This window comes from Neophocaena asiaeorientalis, unplaced genomic scaffold (genome assembly GCF_003031525.2).
Source record: "Neophocaena asiaeorientalis asiaeorientalis breed wild unplaced genomic scaffold, Neophocaena_asiaeorientalis_V1.1 scaffold253, whole genome shotgun sequence".
Lineage (NCBI taxonomy): Eukaryota > Metazoa > Chordata > Mammalia > Artiodactyla > Phocoenidae > Neophocaena > Neophocaena asiaeorientalis.
Window position 1 is genome coordinate 5057838 of NW_020174553.1, and position 24233 is coordinate 5082070.

Genomic DNA, 24233 nt, shown 5'->3' on the forward strand with positions numbered 1-24233 from the left:
CACAAAGAAAGAAAACTACAGGCCAATATCACTAATGAACATAGATGCAAAAATCCTCAACAAAATACTAGCAAACAGAATCCAACAGCACATTAAGAAGATCATACACCATGATCAAGTGGGGTTTATCCCAGGAATGCAAGGATTCTCCAATATACTCAAATCAATCAATGTGATACACCATATTAACAAATTGAAGGAGAAAAACGATATGATCACCTCAATAGATGCAGAGAAAGGTTCTGACAAAATTCAACACCCATTTATGATAAACACTCTCTAGAAAGTAGGCATAGAGGGAACTTTCCTCAACATAATAAAGGCCATATATGACAAACCCACAGCCAACATCTTTCTCAATGGGGAAAAACTGAAACCATTTCCTCTAAGATCAGGAAAACGACAGGTTGTCCACTCTCACCACTATTATTCAACATAGTTTTGGAAGTTTTAGCCACAGCAATCAGAGAAGAAAAGGAAATAAAAGGAATCCAAATCGGAAAGGAAGAAGTAGAGCTGTCACTGTTTGCAGATGACATAATACTATACATAGAGAATCATAAAAATGCTACCAGAAAACTACTAGAGCTAATCAATGAATTTGTAAAGTAGCAGGATACAAAATTAATGCACAGAAATCTCTGGTATTCCTATACACGAATGATGAAAAATCTGAAAGAGAAATTAAGGACACGCTCCCATTTACCATCGCAACAAAAAGAATAAAATACCTAGGAATAAACCTACCTAAGGAGACAAAAGACCTGTATGCACAAGACTATAAGACACAGATGAAAGAAATTAAAGACAATACAAACAGATGGAGAGATATACCATGCTCTTGTTTTAGAAGAATCAACACTGTGAAAATGACTCTACTACCCAAAGCAATCTACAGATTCAATGCAATCCCTATCAAACTGCCAATGGCATTTTTCACAGAACTAGAAAAAATTTCCACAATTTGTATGGAAACACAAAAGACCCCAAATAGCCAAAGCAATCTTGAGAAAGAAAAATGGACCTGGAGGAATCAGGCTCCTGGATTTCAGACTATACTACAAAGCTACAGTAATCAAGACAGTATGGTACTGGCACAAAAACAGAAATATAGATCAATGGGACAGGATAGAAAGCCCAGAGATAAGCTCACGCACATATGGTCACCTTATCTTTGATAAAGGAGGCAAGAATATACAATGGAGAAAAGACAGCCTCTTCAACAAGTGGTGCTGGGAAAACTGGACAGCTACATGTAAAAGAATGAAATTAGAACACTCCCTAACACCATACCCAAAAATAAGCTCAAAATGGATTAAAGACCTAAATGTAAGGCCAGAAACTATAAAACTCTTAGCGGAAAACATAGGCAGAACACCCTATGATATAAATCACAGCAAGATCCTTTCTGACCCATATCCTAGAGAATTGGAAATAAAAACGAAAATAGACAAATGGGACCTAATGAAACTTCAAAGCTTTTGCACAGCAAAGGAAACCATAAACAAGATGAAAAGACAACCCGCGGAATGGGAGAAAATATTTGCAAATGAAGCAACTGACAAAGGATTAATCTCCAAAACATACAAGGAACTCATGCAGCTAAATATCAAAAAAACAAACAACCCAATCTAAAAATGGGCAGAAGACCTAAATAGACAGTTCTCCAGAGATGATATACAGATTGCCAATAAACACGTGAAAGGATGCTGAACATCACTAATCATTAGAGAAATGCAAATCAAAACTACAATGAGATATCATCTCACACCAGTCAGAATGGCCATCATCAAAAAATCTACAAACAATTAATGCTGGAGAGGGTGTGGAGAAAAGGGAACCCTCCTGCACTGTTGGTGGGAATGTAAATTGATACAGCCACTATGGAGAACAGTACGGAGGTTCCTTAAGAAACTAAAAATGAAACTACCATAGGACCCAGCAAACCCACTACTGGACATATACCCTGAGTAAACCATAATTCAAAAAGAGTCATGTACCACAATGTTCATTACAGCTCTATTTACAATAGCCAGTACATGGAAGCACCCTAAGTGTCCATCGACAGATGAATGGATAAAGAAGATGTGGCACACATATACAATGGAATATTACTCAGCCATAAAAAGAAACAAAATTGAGTTATTTGTAGTGAGGTGGATGGACCTAGAATTTGTCATACAGACTGAAGTAAGTCAGAAAGAGAAAAAAAAATACCGTATGCTAACACATATATATGGAATCTAAAGAAAAATGGTTCTGATGAACCTAGGGGCAGGACAGGAATAAAGACGCAGACGTAGAGAATGGACTTGAGGACACAGGGAGTGGGAAGGGTAAGCTGGGATGAAGTGAGAGAGTGGCATGGACATATATACACTACCAAATGTAAAACCAATTGCTAGTGGGAAGTAGCCGCATAGCACAGGGAGATCAGCTTGGTGCTTTGTGACCACCTAGAGGGGTGGGATAGGGAGGGTGGGAGGGAGACGCAAGAGGGAGGAGATACGGGGATATATGTATATGTATAGCTGATTCACTTTGTTATACAGCAGAAACTAACACACCATTGTAAAGCAATGATACTCCAATAAAGATGTTAAAAGAAAAAAAAAAAAACAAAAGATGGTCACAGGAAAGGGCACCAAGTAAAAAAAGAGACTGCACAAGAAAAGGAAAGCTTGAAACCATTCTATCTGAGGATGTCTAGCTTGGAGATGACAAAATCTAGGAATGAGTGCCAGATTATCTGAAATATTTGAAGAGCTGCCATGTTCAAGAGACAGAAGATTAGTTTCTGGTAGTTCCGAATGAGAGTTTCTGGGAAGCAGATTTCAGCCTAATAAAAGGAAGACCATTCTAACTCTCAGAACTATTTCGGTGGGATCTTTCTAAGGGGTGGCTTTGCCAGGAGCCAATGAAGCACAGTCTGGGGAAATGCATAGCACAGGGAACAGTTGTTCTCAAACATTTTTGTATCAGCTCTGGAAGCTTTTCTTCAGACAGAAGCTTTTGAGGCAACCCTGATAGGCTAAGCAAGTACATGGGAGCGTCTCTGTGGGCAGATGACTGCCTGTCCCACCGCAGCACCTCTGTGAGCCAGCGACACCCCATCAGCAGCGGCCACTGAGCTCCCAAGAACCCACCACATTCGCAGCTCAGCTCTTTTCAGATCTTACTGGGGTGGGGTGGACTGGAGGAGAGCACTTCCTAACTTTTCCCCCTTTTTCTTCAATTCAGCTAGTGAATACTGTTTTCTATGAAAAGCTGTTCCTCAGTATATATGTAGATTTTGGTTTTTTGAAAGAATTTTTTTTTGGGGGGGTGACATTTACCACATAGCCTTAACTTTACTGCAAGTTCCTTTATGGCAGAAGTCTTTGTGTTCTTACTGTGGAATCACATAAAATACCAAGCACAGTAGGAGGTAATAAAAGGAAAAAGAAAAACCCAAAACTGTTCAGACATGAAAGTTTAAGATAATTACCTCAGACCTGACTTATAAAGATACCCAACACATGATTAGAAAGCATAGGAAAGCGAAGAAACAATTTCACATACACATTCCCCTCCTTTGCTTTATCCAATCCCTGTCACCCCACCTCCCCCTTTACCACCACAGGTCAGGACAATACTTATCTCACGTTCTTTCAGAAGAAAGAAACCGGATTGTCCCCCGAGAAAGCAATCCCAAGAGATGAACTACTTCTCATAGGAAACCTGCTTGATTGGAATCTCTAGGAAAAAACGCTCACTCTTATTATAAGTCATGGTCTTATTTCCTGTATCTTCTTTAATGATTATAAATGAATTTGTGGATAATACAGGAATTCCAAATAAAATAGGCTTGAATTTAGGCCACTGTACTTAACACAGTCCACTCAGAAGAGGGATTTTTCCAATTACAGATCAAAGAAGTGTGTGCTCAACTTGCTTCATCATGAAAAGTGGTCTCTCGATGGGTAAGTCTTGGCGATAATATGGTATTAGCAGACAAAATGTGTGAAAAGTCCTTTCCAAAGAAGCATTTATATTTTCCTAGAGATACCTGATTATTTTCCTGCATTTTTAGATTAACTTTCTTTCAATGGATTCCTGTTCTAAGAAGCTAAGGTGAGGGACTTCTGAAAAAAATCACATTTGTGTCCTTAAATTCTGACCTGTACGATCAGATATGAACAAAATATAAATCAGAAGTTTCTGCTACCCAAGTTACATATTAATATGTATAAATATTCAGAGTATGATAAACAGTATATTTTGAGGCGTAATCAAAATGCTGACACATTCTAAACTACCACAGCGACAGTCCTTGAGAAAGAGTACACATTTATAGCGACATTTTCAGGTCCCCTAAAAGGGACTACAGGATATAATGACAAAGCACTGGGTTTGGAACCATAACAACGTGGCTCTGATTGTGGCTTTATAACCGACTAACAAACTGACTAACTGTAGTCATTTCTCTCAGTTTCCTCACTTATAAAATATAACAAGTGTACATTCATTTCTCAAGTGCAAGTTCCTCCTACTCTGTAAAGTCAGTGTCCCTAATTGCAGTGCATGGACAATGTCACCATGTGACTCCTACGTGGGGAAGCAGAAGACGCTCACTTGAGATGGTTTAATGAAGCACTCTTGAGGGGCTGGTGACACATATCAATTCATTCATTCACTTGTTCATTCATGTATTCATTCTAGCATCGTATTCACACACTATCCACATAAGCTCATATGAAATGTTTCAGCAGGTTATGCAATTAGTAAATAACAAGTCTTGGATGTTTTGTTGGATATAAAATTAGCATAAATTAACATTTATGTTTTTATCAATCAAAAGGACAAATTCCTCAAAGTCTCAAAATCACTTATTTTTATCTCCAAAGTATTTCAGGCAATGATAGTCTCTGGCGCATCAGGTATAGAGCCTCAAAACGAAGCAGAGTTTGGCAATGATTTCTTAGCTATGACACCAAAACCACAGGCACCGAAAGTGAAAATAGATGGAACTGTATCAAACTTAAAACTTTTGCGTATCAAAAAACACAGTCAGTGGAATAAAAAGGCAACCTATGGAATAAGAAAAAATATTTGCAGATCATATGTCTGATGAGGGGTTAATATCAAAATACATAAAGAAATCCTACAATTCAACAACAAAAAAATCAAATAACTACATTAAAAAATGGGCAAAGAACTTGAACAGACATTTCTCCAAAGAAGATATACAAATGGCCAAAAAAGATGATCAATATCACGAATCATCAGAGAAATGCAAATCAAAACCACAATAAGATACCACCTCATATCCATTAGAATGGCTACTATAAAAAAAACAAACAAACAGAAAATAACAAAACATCCAAAAGAATTGAAAGCAGGGTCTCAGCTATTTGCACATCCAAGTTCACAGCAGAACTACTCATAATACCCAAGAGGTGGAAGCAACCCAAATGCCCATAGAGGAATGAATGGATAAACAAAAAGTGGTATATACATACAATGGAATAGTATTCAGCCTTAAAAAGGAAGGCAATCTTGTTACATGCTATAACATGGATGAACCTTGAGGACATTATGCTAAGTGAAATAAGTCAGTTACAGAAAGACAAATACTATATGATTCCACTTACATGAAGTATCTAATGTAGTCAATGTGATGAACTGAATTGTGGCTCCCCCAAAATTCATGTGCTGAATATGAATACAGTTAGGGCTCTAACCACCAATGTGACTGTATTTGGAGATAGGGCCTTTAAGGAAGTCCTTAAGAATGGGGCCTTATCAGTCCTTATCAGAAGAAGAGACACGGAGATTTTTCTCTCGCTCTGTGCATGCACAGAGAGAACAGGTCATGTGAGGACACAGCAAGATGGTAACCATTTACAAGCCAGGAAGAGAAACCAATCCTGATGGCACTTTGATCTTGGACTTCTAGCCTCCAGAACTATAAGAAAATACATTTCTGTTGTTTAAACCACACAGTCTGTGGCATTTTGTTATGGCAGCCCTAGCAGATGAACGTAGTCAAACCCATAAACACAGAAAACAGAATGGTGCTTACCACAGGCTGGGGGAAGGGGAGAACGGGTACAGTTTCAGATTTGCAAGACGAAAAACTTCTGGAGATCTGTTTCACAACAATGTGAATATAAAGTTGACCCCTGAACAACATGAGTTTGAACTGCGTGGGTCCACTTACATGCAGATTTTTTTCAATAGTAAGTACTACAGTACTACGCGATACTTGGTTGGTTGAATCCGTAAATGTGGATACAGAGGCACCTCAAACACAGAGGGCTGATTATAAATTACAAGTGGATTTTTTTTTTTTTTTTTTTTTTTTTTTTTTTTTTTGCGGTACGCGGGCCTCTCACTGTTGCGGCCTCTCCCGTAGCGGAGCACAGGCTCCGGACGCGCAGGCTCAGCAGCCATGGCTCACGAATCCAGCCGCTCCGCGGCATGTGAGATCTTCCCGGACCGGGACACGAACCTGCGTCCCCTGCATCGGCAGGCGGACTCTCAACCACTGCGCCACCAGGGAAGCCCCAAGTGGATTTTTGACTGCACAGTCAGTTTTGTTCAAAGGGCAACTGCATTTAACATTTCTGAATTGTACACTGAAAACTGATTAAGGTGCTAAATTTTATGCTATGTGATTTTTACCACAATAAAGAAAAATTAAGCCGAATTTCAAATTTCCTTCTGAAATAAAGAGGAAAAAGAGATTAAAAAATACTACTTCACAAACAGAAACAACTAGTAATACTATTTTATGCATAGGAAATGTATACGCGTGCGGTTTATATGTGTTTTTATTGCATTAGAAAAAGCAGTAATGATGACTACCTTAAGGCAAAAACAATACTTCTGTTTTAGAACCGATATTTAGCCAACACAGACAAACCTACTTAGTTTATAAAATTTAATTGCTAAATTCTACTAAAGTTAGGGGTGAATATAACATATCATCAGCATTTCCCTCAATACCTTCTGCAAGAAAATGCTGCTGTTAACAGTAGAATATAGAACAGTTCTTATCAGTTCAAATTTTCCAGATTCCTAAATCAGATATTGTATCTTTCGAAAAAGGTGGAAAGAACCACTACCAATATTAGGACTTACATAACTTATACAAAAGAGAATTCAGTTTAGCTTTTAAAAAAAAAAACAAACCCACTTATTTGCACTTAATGAATGCATTCCCCTAAGATCTCTTCTCTTAAAAATATGAGAACAAAGGACTTGATATCTATGAAATCCTTTGTCATTGTTTAACAAAAATACATCTATTCTTCACGTTTGCCCCCCCATTTCAAAAAAGAGAGAAGTGTAGCAATAGTTACACTATATTTTACCACTTATCCTGTTTTATTCTAACCAAAGTTAACATGTGGGATTATAGATATTTTAACTCATGACACAGTAAAATTTCCCTTATTTGCTGGTCTAAATACCATTTCAAGAAAAGTGTGGGTTGTGACCCCCGGAGGGAAAAGGTAGACACAGCCTGATTTCAGCAGATAATCTAGAACAGGGTATCTCAACTTTGGCACTACTGGCATTTGGGGCTGGACGATTCTTTGTTGTAAGGGCGCCAGTGCACTGCAGGATGTTTAACAGTATCCCCAGCTCCACCTCCTACTAGATGCCAGTGGTCCCTCAAGTTGTGACAACCAAAAGTATCTCCAGACATTACCAAATGTCCCTTGAGGGGCAAAATTACCCCCAATCTAGAGACTATGAGGCCACAGGTGAATTACTGAATTAGCAGAATTAAACCGCAGAAGTGAACTTAAAAGAATCCAAAGCTAGAAAGTTAATATTTAGGATCTAAACTTTGATATGCAAACTAAAGAATGTGAGTTGTAAGATAACTCTGGCTGGGGGTGGGTAGGGTGAGGGGGATTAAATAAAAGACAATAGACTTCAAAATGTTGAGACATGTGTCTATTGCTAGAAAGAACATTCTAAGAATATTACATGCCACGTTTTTGTATGTGCTCAAGGAAATAAAACCATAGTTACATTTGCTACTTTCCTCTTTTAGACTGCCATCTGGCAATCCACACTTCCACTAGGAAAAAAATTCTAGCCGATTGGACTAAAATAGTTAATATACCACCCCATGTGCCAAAAATATGCCAGGGAGTCTATGGTTTGCTCTGTCATGCCCCAAAAGAAAGAAATGAATGTCCTTAAAAGACAAAAGTAAATAACTCACACGATGCTTACTCAACCTGAGAAATTTCCTCCCCACCTTTGGAGGACCCAGAGGCAAACAGTAGGAGAAGGAAAAGCACAACAGAAGTAGGTTTATAGAACAGGCAAACTGAAGTAATAAATTCATTTACTGGATGTCAACTCATCCCCAAGACACATGGCGTTAAAAAAAGTCCACTAATAAACACAGCAGAATACAATGGACTATATATTTATAGTCCATTACCTCCCAGTGTCACAGGGATTTGTTAAAAATACATGAAATGATGGGACAGGTGCACTGCTTCCTTGTTAACACTCCTGAAGAAAGGCAGTGCAAAGATCCTTCACAATAATGAATACAAGGTTCACCACCATAACTAAAGCTACAATCACTTCCTTTTTCATGATACCCAAAAGTTGTCCAAAAACGGGCACATCCAGACTAGTAACTCCTTTGGGTTCTCATTCACCAGTCTGTAAAGGCAAGCTATGGTAACAAGAACAAACAGTCACCAATAGATGAACATTACTTATCAAATACAAGGACAAGCAGAAAACTATGTGTGATTCACTTCACAAATGTTTCATAGACGTAAACATAAATTGCATGTTTTGAGCACTTCTACGAGCACTCATCTAGATGGAGTGATGAGTAAGACCATCAAGGTCCTGGCTCACCTGGAGTTTACAGCCCGGTGCAGGAATTCCAGTAAAATCATCAAACATTTGGGAAAAGCAACACCATGAAAGGCAGTACCAAACACAATGCTTTTTTTTCTTTTTTTCCAAAAGAGAAGAGTTAATATCCAAGGAACAAGAGTTAATAGAAAAAACAGAAGACTTTTAAGTATAATTATGATTCTCACAGAGACTGAGGACAGATTATGACATTAGAGAAAATCTTGAATAAACACTTACATTTAGACACCTCTGAAAGAAATCTTAGAAATCAAGGATAAAGAGAAAACCCTAAAGGTTTTCAGAGAGACAAAATAGGTACAAGACATTTTCAGATATTCAAGGATCGACTACAGTCCAAGTTTAAAAGAGTTGTTGGACTTTATCAAATCAAACAATTGGAACAAAGAATCGTGAGTATAAAAAATTGTAAAAATATACATACAATGTAATACTATTTGTAAACATTTTTAAAACCATCAAGCAATCCTGTATGTTTTTATGGAAACAGACTTACACAATAAAAACATTTATGGTGATAATGCACGAGTATAAGTAAGAAGTAAGCAAAAGGGGTAGAGCTTTGGCTTGATACTTCTTTAAGAAGAAACAACCACCATCATCAGAATCAGAAAGGGAGAGAGTGCATTCGGGAGGGAGCAAGAGAGTGAATGTGAAACTCTGTTAAGAGTCGTTTCTTGTTTCGGTGAAGACAATGGATACTAGATAAATCTACATATTGACAGCTTTGAAAAACAAGTATAAGGATATGTCTTAAAAATTTAAGGGCTTCCCTGGTGGCACAGTGGATGAGAGTCTGCCTGCCGATGCAGGGGACATGGGTTCATGCCCCGGTCCAGGAGGATCCCACATGCCACGGAGCAGCTGGGCCCGTGAGCCATGGCCACTGAGCCTGCGCGTCCGGAGCCTGTGCTCCGCAACGGGAGAGGCCACAACAGTGAGAGGCCCACGTACCGCAAAAAAAAAAAAAAAAAAAAATCTAAGGTTAACCATTAAAAATCATTTTGAAATAGATTTTTTTTTTTACATCCAAATCATTACAGGAAAGAAATGACACAGAGAAGCCAACCAATGTAAAAGTTAGCAGACTAAGTTCAACTACATCAGTAATCACAATAAATGTAAATTAATTAAGTTTACTATTAAAATAAACAGACTGTCACACTGGAGTTTTAAAATATCCAGCTACATGTTGTTTACAAGGTTAATGTTAATAAGATATATACCTAAGATAAAATAACACACAACTGAAAAAACACAATTGGAAAAAGATCAATAATTTTTTAAAAAGAAAAGTAAATATAGCAATAATAACATCAAATTAGAATTAAAGAAAATTAACATAAAATGAAAGGAGAGAAAAATCTTACTGATGAAATACACAATTAGTCAAGTCGTTATGGCACAAACCTTTCATGTACCTAATTACATAGCTTCAAAATATATACTGCGAAAACAGGCATCAAAACCAGAAGAAAATGACTTTTCCATTATTACAGCATGAGATTTAACATACCCTTCTCAAAATATCCACGTTTCAAATAAATTAAAAAGAAGAATAAAAAGTTTTAATAAATTTGACTATATAAATCTAAATACATAAAGGTACACACCACGCACACACACCCTTCAACAAAGTCCCCAGAACATCAAATACATAAGCCATATTCTCTGATCATGCTTCAATAAAACACAAGGAGAGTCAACTGAATCTGTTTCATTTAGACTGGCATCAGATGGGCAAAAATCTACGTAGCAGCTTGGGTGAGGGTGTAGGGAAATGGGCATTTATAGAAACTTTATGTGGGAGTATAAATTTGCAATGCCTTTTTGCAAAATAATTTGATATTACCTATTAAATTTTAAATGTTACACCCTTTGACTTAGTGATTCTACTTTTAGAAATACCTCATTAAAAAGTACACATAATTGCAAAACAAATATACAACATACAGTAGAATACTAATTATAGCCGCAAAAAAGTAATAACCCAAATATCCAGCAACAGAAAAATGGTTAAATTACTTACAGTACATCCTTTCATAAAATGTCAAGCACTGACATGGAAAGAATCTCCAAGACACAGTGTGTTGTTGTTTTGTTTTTTGTTTTTTCAAGTGTAAAAAAATACACATGCATCCTGCAAATTATGTTAAGATGCAAAATGGAAAAAAAGTGGAAAAATTCACAACATACTTTTTTCTTCTGGAGAGAGACATGATGGAGAACTTTCACAGTTTACTTTATGTAAGTCTCTACTGTTTGAATATTTTATAACTCGAACTGCTTGCATAATTCAAAGAAAAGAAAAGACAAGCAATAATTTTTAAAAATTTCTTATTTACTTCCCAGAAGAAGACTGGGATCTTTCTGTTCTTAGTACAAATTTGATCAAACCCATCAGAGAGTACAGGACAAGTATAAACTTCCAATCTGTTTAAATAAGAACATTTTCTGTTCCCTCTGCCAAGAATGCTCTTCCTCAGATATGGCTCACTCCCTCACTGCCTTCAAGTTTTCCACTTAAATATCATTTTATCTGAGGAACCTTCTTTGACTTTTCAGTACAAAATGCCAACCTCCTACACCCTACTAACTTGCTTTACATTTCACACCTGTGTCTCAGTGTCCTTGTCTTTAAAATGGGGTGATAAGTGTACCTACCCCACAGGGTTGTTGTTGGGCTTAAAGGAGCGAGAAGCCCTCAGATGAGCTCCTGACTTACAGGAAGAGCCATATCAGTTTTTGATGTTTTGTCTGTTTTGTTTATGGCCTGCTTTCTTTCTCCCTATGAGGATGACAACCCCAGGAGGCAGGGGCTGCGTTTTGTTCACAACTGTATCCCAATGCCTGGAAAGTGTTTATCAGTAAATAGTCATAGCTGTTGAAGCCTGATTTAGTCCTGCAGCCATATGTACAGACAGCTGAGATTACAAAAAAAAAAGACCAATTATTTTCAGTAAAAGCAAGCTTTCTGCACATTAGCATGAATGACCTGTAATGATTCAACCCATTTTTAAAGCACAATGGGTAGCAGTATGATTGCCAGAGCATCAAGTAGGGAAGTGGTACAGTCCCATTTAATTCCTTAATGGCTTAACACCAATGTGGCAACAGAAACGAAAACCAATGTGGAGGGAGAGAACAAAAGGATGACTTACTCTGCATTCCTGCTTTTGATGCATGGCTGGTAGAGGACCTTAACAGCATTCCAGGCAGAACTGGAATCGGCCTTCAATAAGTCTTCCAACAGAGGGAATTTTTTGATACTTGTGGAACTTTCCAAAGCTTCAATCACCAAAGTGTCTGAGTTTAAAAGCCATAGCTAAAGACATGGAGAGAAAAGTCCAAGTACAAGAATATCACAACCCTATTCAGACCTCATACCACCACTCAAAAAAACAAAAACAAAACCATTAAAAAAAGACAAAACTATAAAACACCAGAAAAAATATCACATATGTAACTTTTAAGTAGGGTAAGACTTTCAAAGTATAACCTTTGGTAGAGCCACTGACAACACAAAGTTTTTAAAGAAAAGACAACTGATTAGGAGAAAATATTTAATACATACAAAGTTATGATCCATAATCTATGGAGCTCCTAGCAATCAATAAGAGAAAAAAAAAAAAAAAACAGCCCAAGAGAAATACAGGCAAAGAATATGAACAGAACTGAACAGAATATAAACAGAAAAAATAAGTGATAAATATATTAAAATGTTAACATAACTAGTAATAAGGAAATGCAAAATTCTTTGCCACCACTTTTCACTTATCAGATTGGCAAATACAAAAAGATTGGTAACAGTCAGCTCAGAAGAGGGGTTTGGAGCAGGTATTCCCACACGTTGCTCATGGAAGACTATTTTGGGATTTGGACACAGCTGATTCACTGAGAAAATACTCTCAGGAGAAAGGGAGAGAGGGCAAGAAGATAAGGCAGGGTAGCCAACAATGTGGACTCAGCCTGATCTCACAGGGAGCTCTGAAGCCTGAATTCCACCTACAGAGTCTGTCCCATCTTGAGACAGGAGATGGCAGGTTTTGTAGCCCAGGGTCGGGTCATCGGCAGTGGGCTGAGTAGGGCAGGGGTGGGGGGACGGCGGAGGACAGGAAACTCCCGGGCCAGGCAGCATCTGTCAGGATGGGACAAGTCTCTGGAGAAGAGGGTGACCGTGAGCCGTGAGCAGGCAACATTCTCAGCAATGGGAAAGGGGGGGACCAGCCAAGGAGAGGGGACCTGGGCAGAGGCACCAAGAATGTTATAAGGGGGCTTCCCTGGTGGCGCAGGGGTTGAGAATCCGCCTGCCGACGCAGGGGACACAGGTTTGTGCCCCGGTCCGGGAAGATCCCACATGCCATGGAGTGGCTAGGCCCGTGAGCCATGGCCTCTGGGCCTGCGCGTCCGGAGCCTGTGCTCCGCAACGGGAGAGGCCACGACAGTGAGAGGCCCGCGTACCGCAAAAAAAAAAAAAAAAAAGAATGTCTATAAGGGATAAAGGATGTTCACAAGGGATAAATTAGTCCAACTTTTTAGAGGTGATATAAAATATCAGAGTTTCAAGTACACAAATTCCAATACTGCATAAGATGAGAAAGATCTGTTTCTGAAGTACTAAAATACATGTGCAAAGAGGATTTCCCCTGCAGCACTGTCTTTACCGGCCATACAGTGGAATTCTACTCATTTGGAAGAGTCCAATCCATATTTACACTAACAAAGAAACAAGCCTCACGATACCTGGTTGTGTGAAGAACGCATGTTAAAGAACAATGCGAATCACATCATTATTGTTATTTTTACAAATACCTGTGGGCGTATGTACACAGAACTGTAAACAGGGAAAAGAATGATGAAGTACGCATGTCAGGCTGTTAATGATTACCTCCGGATGGTATGACACAGCGGGGCAGAAGAGGGGACAGGACGGGGGAGCTACCACTTCTTTTATGTTCTTCATGCTGTCAGAATGTGGTTCAAGACTGTATTACTTTTACAAAAAAAAATTTTTTTTTAATTTAAATAGACATTAGTAGTAAGTTTAAAAAGTTCCTACTCCTGATTTTCAACTCGAAAACTTTGCAATAAAAGGAAATTAAGGGAATTCCCTGGTGGCCCAGTGGCTAGGACTCCGCACTTCCACGTGCAGAGGGCACGGGTTTGATCCCTGGTCAGGGAACTAAGACCTCGCAAGGTGTGCAGTACGGCCGAAATAAAAGGTGAAAAAAAAAAAAAAAGACTGATTTCAGACTAGGACTATGAGGTATACTTAGTATCAACCTGAGTTAGAAAATATTTCAGCTTTGAATAGAAATTATCTGGAATTAGAGAAGCATGGGGTCCCTGTGATGGATGGACAGCCACAAAGCAACACCTAATAATCACTTCAATCCCTCTCTCCTTTTAGCTACCATGCTCCCTTATTAGCTTGTGAGGTCCTCAAAGGCATTTTTGGTTCTATCTTGTGCACCCAGGACAGTGTCTTTCAAATAAGAAGTACTCAATATATGTTTACTGGTTGAATAAAGCAGGTGTGGAGGCAGAGAAGAGACGGGGGCCCTCGATCTTGGATTTTCACATTATGTCCCCAATTGTTTTCTGCAGAACATTGTTTTTGACAGGAGCAGTTTAATATTAAATGCTTGTGGTACGTGTAGGGGATGATTCTGCTAACTGCGGAGGCTTTTCTCCCAAACTTGCTACTACTTCTCAAGCATCCAAGTGCTGAAATCAGGATCTCAAAGAGATCTCTGCACTCCCATGTTCGCTGCAGCACTGTTTACAATAGCCGAGATGCAGAAACAACCTAACTGTCCACCAGTGATGAATGGATGAAGAAAATGTGGTACATACACCCTATGGAATATTATTTAGCCTCTAAAAAGAAAGAAATCTTGTCATATGCAACAGTACAGATGAACCTCAAGGACATTATGATAAATAAGACAAGTCAGACACAGCAGGATAAGAATACATGATTCCACTTACACGAGGAATCTAAAATAGTCTAACTCATAGAAGCAGAAAGCAGAATGCTGGTTGCCAGGCGCTGGAGGGAGGGAAGAATGGGGAGTTGTTAATCAAAGGGTATAAAGTTTTAGTTGGGCAAGGTGAGTAAGTTCTAGAGACCGGTTCTACAACACTGCGTCTGTAACTAACAATGCTGTATTGTGCATTGAAAAGTCTGTAAAGAGGGTAGATCACATTAGGTGTTCTTACCACACACACACAAAACAATAAAAACAAAAACAGGAGCAGCAGAACGTATTTTAGCCATAAGAGTATCAAATGGGGAAAAAAGTGAGAAAGACAGAATTGTGTTACGCTGACCAAGAAAGCCATTAAAAACTAAGAGTAGAGGGCTTCCCTGGTGGCGCAGTGGTTGAGAGTCCGCCTGCCGCTGCAGGGGACACGGGTTCGTGCCCCGGTCTGGGAAGATCCCACATGCCGCGGAGCGGCTGGGCCCAAGAGCCATGGCCGCTGAGCCTGCGCTCCGCAACGGGAGAGGCCACAACAGTGAGAGGCCCGCATACCGCAAAAAAAAAAAAAAAAAAAAAAAAAAAAAAACTAAGAGTAGAAAAACTTCACCTTGTGGCATGAGCTTCTACTGAGGAATCAGGTTGTAGTTGTCTCTAAATCCCTAGTACCTAGCACGCAGAGGCACTTAAATCACTTGTCCAATTAAGGGGACTTGATTTGTGAATTAAACTGAGATTAAAAACTCAATTTTTCATCATTTATTTTCTAGACCCGAGAATTAAGAAAAAAGAATGACAAAAACCAAAGAATTTCTGAGACCCGGGATTACTAGGCTACAAAAAGCTGGGTGAAATCATTTCTTACCAAGATGTACGCTTTGCCGTCGTGTCCTTGAAGAGTGAATCTAAAAGTGCTTCTAGCAGAGGAGAGTTCCACCAGGCACTGGGCAATAACGCTCTGTACAAACTGAGACCTGTTTGAACACAAACCAGTTTTCACAATGTGCCTCTCGTAATAAGTCTAAATACCCACAGGGCACCTATAAGGCAGAGGTGGGTGCATGCTGGACTTTTCTATATGCTGTCCATCCCCTCACAACCTGTGCTAATTTTAATCGACTGTAATGTATTTGTGCTTGCACCAGTCTTTCTATAACCCATTCTTTGATCCTTAATACATTTTCCACCCCAAACCTAACTATTCCCCCCACTGAATAAAAAAATACTGTTAGACAAGTCAATAATCCATTTGTGCTGTGGCACATTCAACAGTGAATAATAAGTTAAAAAAGAAGGTAAGAAATTTCCTCCCAAACATTAGACAGTATTATCTCCAATGTTTTCCATTTGTATTCCCTCAGAGTGTCAGATCTGAGGTACAGAATCAAAGTATTTATAGGAGAATAAAGTTCAAGGTTATATTCAGAGAGCCATAATTTTTAGACATCAATAAATTAGCTGAAATAAAGACATAACTACAGTTAACTTTCATTTGCAAGACTAAAAAGATTCTAAGAAAAGAAACACTAATGGATTGAGTGGCTAAGTGACATTCTTTTTAAAAACACACAAGTCATTTGAAAACTAACCCATGTTTCAAGTAAGTTAAATTAAAACCAGAAATAATTACTCAAAAACCTATGAGTGATTATATCATAAAACCTTGGGTATCTAGCACATAAAAAGAAACACAGGGCTTCCCTGGTGGCACAGTGGTTGAGAGTCCGCCTGCCAATGCAGGGGACACGGGTTCGTGCCCTGGTCCGGGAAGATCCCACATGCCGCACAGCGGCTGGGCCCGTGAGCCATGGCCGCTGAGCCTGCGTGTCCGGAGTCTGTGCTCCGCAATGGGAGAGGCCACGACAGTGAGAGGTCTGCGTACCGCAGAGAAAAAAAAAAAAAAAGAAACACAAAAAACTTTCAGAACTAGAAGATTTATAAGAGCACATTTGTCTATACCATTATGCAAGCAAATCATAAATAAATCCTCAAATCTTTCATATCTGTGGTTTGGTTCCACTACCTAAAAACCTTTCCAAAGACGTTTATTTTTCCTTTCCAAACAAAGAGGGGTATAAATAAAAATGAATTCCCAAATATTCACTTACAATAAATAATTATAATTAATAATTCCCAAATACCTATCTTTCCTTACATGTGAAATTACAGAACACATTTAATCAGCTATTTGTACCTTGGTATGATGGGAAAATTTCTTTCAGATGGCTGAATAATTATCTCTGTCATATAAAACTTCGTGGTTTCTAGAAACAAAAAATAAGAATATTAAAAGATCCCCCCAATACATTAATATTTCTATTGTGGACATGCTGGTTCCAAATTAAGACATTCCAAACCAAATATTCGTTATACTGGTCCAATTACCATCTAGTAAAACTTTTCCAAAAATGACTTAGTGTCAGAAGACAAAGCAATGATGGCTACAAGGAGACAGTCTGAGACTTCAGGTAACTCGGTGTTGTTTTAGAAGAGCACGTGGCCAGGTGAGCCTGGTGCGGCAAGACTCTGCTCACACGTATGCAAGGTCATAATAACTAGTCACATCACAGGCAAAGCCCACTCACCTAAAAATTAGTCATTTGGTTCCCTCCTTTCTACAGAGTAGCCACAAAACTAGGAGTCACTGAAAAAGGCTTTTTAATCACAGTATTCTAAAGCCCATGAACAGAAGCTGTGAACCTCACATTGATATCTACCCAGAATCTCACTGAGTCGATTAATGTACAATTGTTACCAAATCTGGTTATCTGAGTCCTTCATTTACAGGAAAATTTAAACAGTAAACTAAATATTTAATAGAACTGAATATAAACATAACCATTTTGGATTTTTTAAAAAATCCATGGAAAATATTCACTCGCTAGTAATGAAATGGAAATTAAAATATTTTTCAGCATCAAATAAATAAAATATTTCTGAATGATAAAGTGCAGCAGCAATGAAGATATGGAGAATTGGATACACTTACATTCTGCTGTCAGGAGTGCAAATAAATTTCCGGAAAGCCATTTGGTGAAGGCCTTAAAAATGTTTATATATTTTGACACCATAATTAAATGCCTAAAAATTTATCTCAAAGAAATACTCACAGATATCTGTAACATTTATCTATTAAGGGGCTTATAATATTAATAGAAAAATACTGAAATTTCTAAAAATTGAGGATGGTTGGATTAAATAAACAACTATACATTTAGGCAAGAGAATCATATACAGTCATTAAAAATGGTGTGCTAACAATTTTTTAATTGTTTTAATAAGATGGAAAGTTGTTCCTTGTAGATTTTCTACAAATGTTTACAACTGCTCAGTAAAACACACAGAAAAAGGTAAAAAAACAAATTTAAAAGTTTAACAGATTATTATATATCTCAAGTTATGATGATGAATTTATACATTTCCCCTTGAAGTCCAATTTTTCACTTTACTATTTTGAAATCATGTTATTAGATGCAGAATTGAACCTCTGAACATTATAAAGTGATCCCTTTTGTCCCAGCTGTTGTTAAACTATAATTTAATTCCACAATTTTAATCCCACAAGGTGTTATTGATTTACACAGTTAATATTCATTTAGTGTCACCCACATATTTACCACTTTCTTTACCAATCCTTCTTGAACTTAGACCTTCTATCTGGGATCGTTTTCTTTTACTTAATATACAGGTAAAATTTCTTTTCATAAGAAACCAAACCATTAGAATTGAATTATCCTAGCTTTTGTTTGACAGAGAATATATTTATCTTTGTCCTGATTCTTTCATATCAGGACATTTTCTCCTGATATAAAATCCTAGGTTAGCAGTCTTTAACCTTTGTGTACACTATTATTCCACTTCATTCCACTGTCTTCAAACCTCCATTTCTGTCATTCCTTTGAAGGTGATGTCATTTTTCCTTGGTTACTTTTAAGATTTTCTTTTCTTTTTTTAATTTTTCTGCCATATCACTGACGTGTCTAGCTATAGACTTCTTTTTATTTCTCTTACTTGGGCCTCATCTAAGTAGAATTCATTGGACTTCAAACTACCAACTGTTGTTCATCATTTTTGCAAAATTCTCAGCAATTATCTCTTCAAATATTGCCTATGCTCTATTCTATTTCTCTTTTCCTTCTAGAAGTCTGATTAAACATACATTAGATCTCCTCTGTGTTTTATGTCTCCTACCCTCTCTTCTATATTTTTTACCTTCTTGTGTCTCTGTGCTGGATTACAGATTTTTCTTCTCATCTATCTTCTGTTCATTAAATCGTTCTCCATGCTGTACCTAACCTGCTGTTAAACTACCCACTGAGTTTTCAATTTCAATTATAGTTTTCAGAAATTTTTTAGACATTCTTTTCCAAATATGCTTAGTGTTATAGTTTCCTTTTCCTTTTGATATCTTCAAATCTGTCTTTTGTATTGTTAAAACTAGTAAGCATGGTTGTTTCACAGTTTACATCTGATAATTCCAATAACATAAGTCTGTTTCTATTGTTTGCTATTTTTGTTAGTTCTTGTGGATGGATGTTGTTTACTTGTGTACTTATTTATGTTTGGTTGTATGGTAAACACTGTACTTGCCAAATTATTTGTGGGAATAACATGAGTTTTATAATGAAAGTATTTTCCTCCAGAGGTGATTTGCATTTGATTTTCCCAGGCTCATGGCATTATGTCTAGGCCAACGCAGACTAAGTTCTGAAATTCCTAATGTCCCAAAGAACTGATACTTGTCTGTAATTCCACAGGCTTGTTTCACTTCTGATTCACCTTTACTGTGTGAAGGTGAATGGTACGGCCATTCAGGCTCTCATATTTTTGTACAGTCACCTGCTAGGTTCTTACTTTGTGTAGTCTTTGACTTCTGTCCTTACTTCTCAAAGCAATCAAAAGTTCTACTTTTAAAGAACTGGAAAATGGCAGGGAAAAGGTGTTTTTCAATTTTATGCTAACCTCTTTTGAATTTGCTTTTGTGTTAATTAACCCACATATTTTCCATTTATCTTGCTCTTCATTCCTTCCTATGGATTCCAATTACCATATCTTTCCTTAGCATTGTCAGCCTGAAGAACTTTCCTTAGCATTGTCTGCTAGTAATGCATTATTTCCATCTGTTTATAGAAAAATGTCTTTATTTTGCCTTCATTTTTGAAGCAGAGCTTTGCTGGGAAAAGATTAGATGAAAGGTGTTTTTGTTTGTTTTCCCCCCAGCATTTTTTTAAAATAAATTTATTTATTTATTTTTGGCTGTGTGGGGTTTTCGTTTCTGCGCACGGGCTTTCTCTAGTTGCAGCAAGAGGGGGCTTCTCTTTCTTGCGGTGGGTGGGCCTCTCATTGTCGTGGCTTCTTTTGTTGTGGAGCACGGGCTCCAGGCATGTGGGCTTCAGTAGTTGTGGCACGTGGGCTCAGTAGCTGTGGCTCATGGGCTCTAGAGCGCAAGCTCAGTAGTTGTGGTACATGGGCTTCGTTGCTCCGTGGCATGTGGGATCTTCCCGGACCAGGGCTCGAACCCGTGTCCCCTGCATTGGCAGACAGATTCTTAACCACTGCGCTACCAGGGAAGCCCCTCCCGCAGCATTTTGAATATCTCATTTTAGTGTATTTTGGCCGTCATTACTTCTATAAGAAGTTGGCCTTAATGCTTAATGAAATCCCTATATGTGATGCTTTGTTTTCTCTTGCTACTTTCAAGATTCTCTCTTTACCTCTGGCTTTTATCATTTTGACCACAACGTGCCTGGGTGAAATGCTCTTTGTGTTTATCCTACTTGAGATTCACTGCAGTTCTTGGACCCAAAAGTTAAAATGTTTCACCAAATTTGACAAGATTTCAGCCATTTTTTTTCCTACATTTTTTCCCTGACCCTTTCTTTTTCTTCTCACCTTCTAAAGCTTCACTTACACATTTATTGAAACAGTTAATATTTTTCCACAAATCTGACATTCTCTCCATTTTGAGATTTTTTTCTCTGTTCTTTGGATTGGTTAATTTCTATTCATCTATCTTCAAGTTCAACATTTTTTTTCTTCTGTCACCTCAAATATGAGGTTTTAGTAATCTAGTGAATTTTTCTTTTGTTACTGGACTTTTCAGCTCTGTAATTACCAACTGGTTCTTTCTCTGAAGTTTCCAATTTGTTGAGATTTGCTATTAGTTCACTCAAGAGGTTTTCTGTTTTAATTCTTTGCCATATTTATAATTAGCTACTTTAACATCTTTGTCTCCTAATTTAATATTTGTGCTTACTCAGCACCTATTTATTGAGTCGTGCTTTTTCCTTGAGTATGAGTCACTCCTTTTTCTTTCTCTGCATGGCTAATAATTTCTGTAAGAAAGTAGGACACTGTATGTAATACATTGTACCAATTCTGGATTTTGTTTTGTCCTTTTTTTTTAAAATTTATTTTTATTTATTTATTTTTGGCTGTGTTGGGTCTTCATTGCTGTGCACGGGCTTTCTCTAGCTGTGTCAAGTGGGGGCTACTGTTCGTTGCGGCGCACGGGCTTCTCATTGCAGTGGCTTCTCTTGTTGCAGAGCACAGGCTCTAGGGTGTGTGGGCTTCAATAGCTGTGGCACGCGGGCTCAGGAGCTGTGGCTCGTGGGCTCTAGAGTGCAGGCTCAGTAGTTACGGTGCACGGGCTTAGGTGCTCCGTGGCATGTGGGATCGTCCTGGACTAGGGCTCGAACCTGTATCCGAACCCGTGTCCCCTTCACTGGCAGGCAGATTCTTAACCACTGGGCCACCAGGGAAGTCCCTTGCTTTGTCCTTTTAAGGGTAATTGGTTTATAGGTCAATTACCAAGCTTCGACTTAAACCGGGAAATATGTCTTCCCACAGTGTGTAGTCACTAATGTCTCTGCTCAGTCCTGTTTTGTTTAGCCTGACTCCCTAGAGAGTATTCACTATCTCTGCACAGTTTGATCGACCGCAGATTTGGGGAGAGGTTCTGCTCAAATGCCTCAAGCCATTAAGGCTTCCATCTTCTGCTGCCCGAGTTGTGTGTGAATTGAGGAATGCAATCAAAGGCACAGCAAATTTTCTGGTCTCCCCAAGCTTTCAATTCTTATTGGACTCCCTGGCATCTACTGTATGCACATATAGTTTTGCAGTCAGCCGGAGCCGGGTTAAGAAGTTATCAGCTCAGCCCCTCCATGGCCCTCTTGCTTCCAAAATATCCCTCTTAAATTTCTACTTTCTCCTTTGCCTACCCTGAACCAAACCTACCACCTATAGATAATAAAGCTGTGTTTTTTTCTCCTGCCCAAGTTTGGGGGGGCGTGTGAAGTATGTCCATGATCCCAAGCAAAAAAAGGTCACAAATTTGCCATTCTAACCCAAGGCAGTAGCAGTTTTTGATAACTACACCTCTCAAATCATTGCTTCATTTTGGTTATTTTCTAGTAGCTGTTCTTCTGAACTTGTACAGTTCAGTACTTGTTTCCTACAGCGTAGAACTATCCATTCTCTTTATGCCACCATTTTTGGGATTAGAGTCCTACTAATTTACTTTTAGAGTAGATGTGGATATAGCTCCCTTACATCACCCCATACACATATTCACATACAATGACCTCCTAATATACTTATATATTACATCATAAAGATTTTTGGTTAAATTGATAATCAGTGTTCACATTATTGTGACCATAATGATACCATGGAAGTGCTTCCTTTTTTGTTCAATCTTCTGTTTTCCTGCAGCACGTAACTGCTTTCTTTTTTCGTGTGTTTAGTTTTTCCAAACACCTTTAGTTAATTCTTCCCATATGATGAAATGGCTTGTCTCAAGATTATTTGTTACATGTAGTCAAACAACTCAACAAATTTACCAGTTTCAGTGTATAACTGAAAAAGTCTTTATTACAGTTTCTCTCCCCTTGCTTCAATCCAGGCTGTAATGCCTGTTGTACATCCCTCACCCTGGGACTTCCTTACCTCATTCTCCTGTGTTGGACAATCTGTTTCCCCAAATCCCACACTTTCTCTTTTGAAGTTAAATTCCTAGCTTTGGTGATGCATACCCTATGGTAGATTCCTAAGGAAAATGTAACTTTGAGGTCCATGTTTTGAGACCCTGTATTTCCAAATATGTATTTATAATCTTCATACCTGACTGACAGTTTGACTGTCTATTGAATTATTCTGGGTTGAACATCTTTTTCCTTCTAAATTATGAGGGCATTCTTCATTGTCTTCTAGCTATTAAGAAGTTCAGCACCATTGTAATTCCTAATCCTTTGTACATTACCTGCTTTTTTCTCTCTAGAAACTTCACCCTTGGCGTTTGGAAATCACTCAATTACGTGGCTTTAAGTAGCTTCCCTGTCACCCCTCCATTAATTATATGAGACACTTAATGGGCTCTTTCAGTTGAGCAACTTAAGCCCTAGCTCTGGGAAATACCTTTTTAATGTGTTTTTGGTATTTCTGTTCTTTGATAATTTCCCCCACCCTGTTGTCTCTATTCTCTCTTTCTAGAATTTCTCCTAGCTAGATGTCAGATGCCCTAAAAGGCTCAATTCATTCACTCATTCAACAAATATTTACTGGGTACCCACTATGTGCCAGATATTGATCTAGGTGCTGTGGTTATCATGAGAAATGAGATAGACAATATTCCTATCCTCAGGAAACTTACATGATCTTTTTTTTGAAATTTCCTTTCCAATTTTCAACCTCTGTCTTTTGGTCCTGATTTCTGAAATAGTTCCTTAATTTCATTTTCCAGTCCTTTGGTTAGTTTTTTCAAGCTATTACATCTTTAATTCGACATTCTCTGAATTATAGAGATAATATTATTTCATTTCTCCAAGGACATTTATTATGGTTTTTTAAAAGATTTTCTTCTGTTTTATAAATAATTTGTTTCTTCTCAATGCGTCTACTCTGTTTACTTATTTATTTGCTTTGGACTCTTTTTAATATTTACTGATTCTCAGCAATCTATTCAGATTTAAGTGTAAGGTAGTAAAATGCTGAGAGGGAGCTCTTGTGTGTAGATATAAGGCTTGTTGAGAGTAGCATGGCTGAATATAAGCTCATTTTTTTTGTTGTTACATGACCCCTGAGAATCAGTGTCTGCAGATCTTTTCTCTGGTCAGTACACTTCCATTCCCTTATTCCAAGAAAGGCTGCTCCAATCTCCTACCTTGAGGGCATAAGCAAGTTGCAAGCGGAGTAAGAGCCTTAGGAATCTTATGGCTCCACATACAAACTTTGCATTAATCATCCCGCTTTCAGTCCCTTGTCCCTCTTGCCTGCTACCTCTAAACTCTGGCCAGTTGTGGGGATCTACAGTGAGAACTGGTTCACTCCTTTTCTAAATGGTCTTCTGCA

At 38.2% G+C, this 24233-nt stretch overlaps 1 protein-coding gene across 1 annotated transcript in view; it reads right to left on the minus strand.

Moving 5' to 3' along the window:
- Positions 1–24233, minus strand: part of UBE3D (ubiquitin protein ligase E3D) — a 154801-nt gene that overhangs the window by 99376 nt on the left and 31192 nt on the right. Inside the window, exons 6-8 of the mRNA XM_024757429.1 lie at positions 17080–17149; positions 15751–15859; positions 12066–12229 (exon numbers count right to left, since the gene is read on the minus strand). Coding sequence (XP_024613197.1) covers positions 12066–12229; positions 15751–15859; positions 17080–17149 — 343 coding nt within the window. The remainder of the gene's footprint in view (positions 1–12065; positions 12230–15750; positions 15860–17079; positions 17150–24233) is intronic.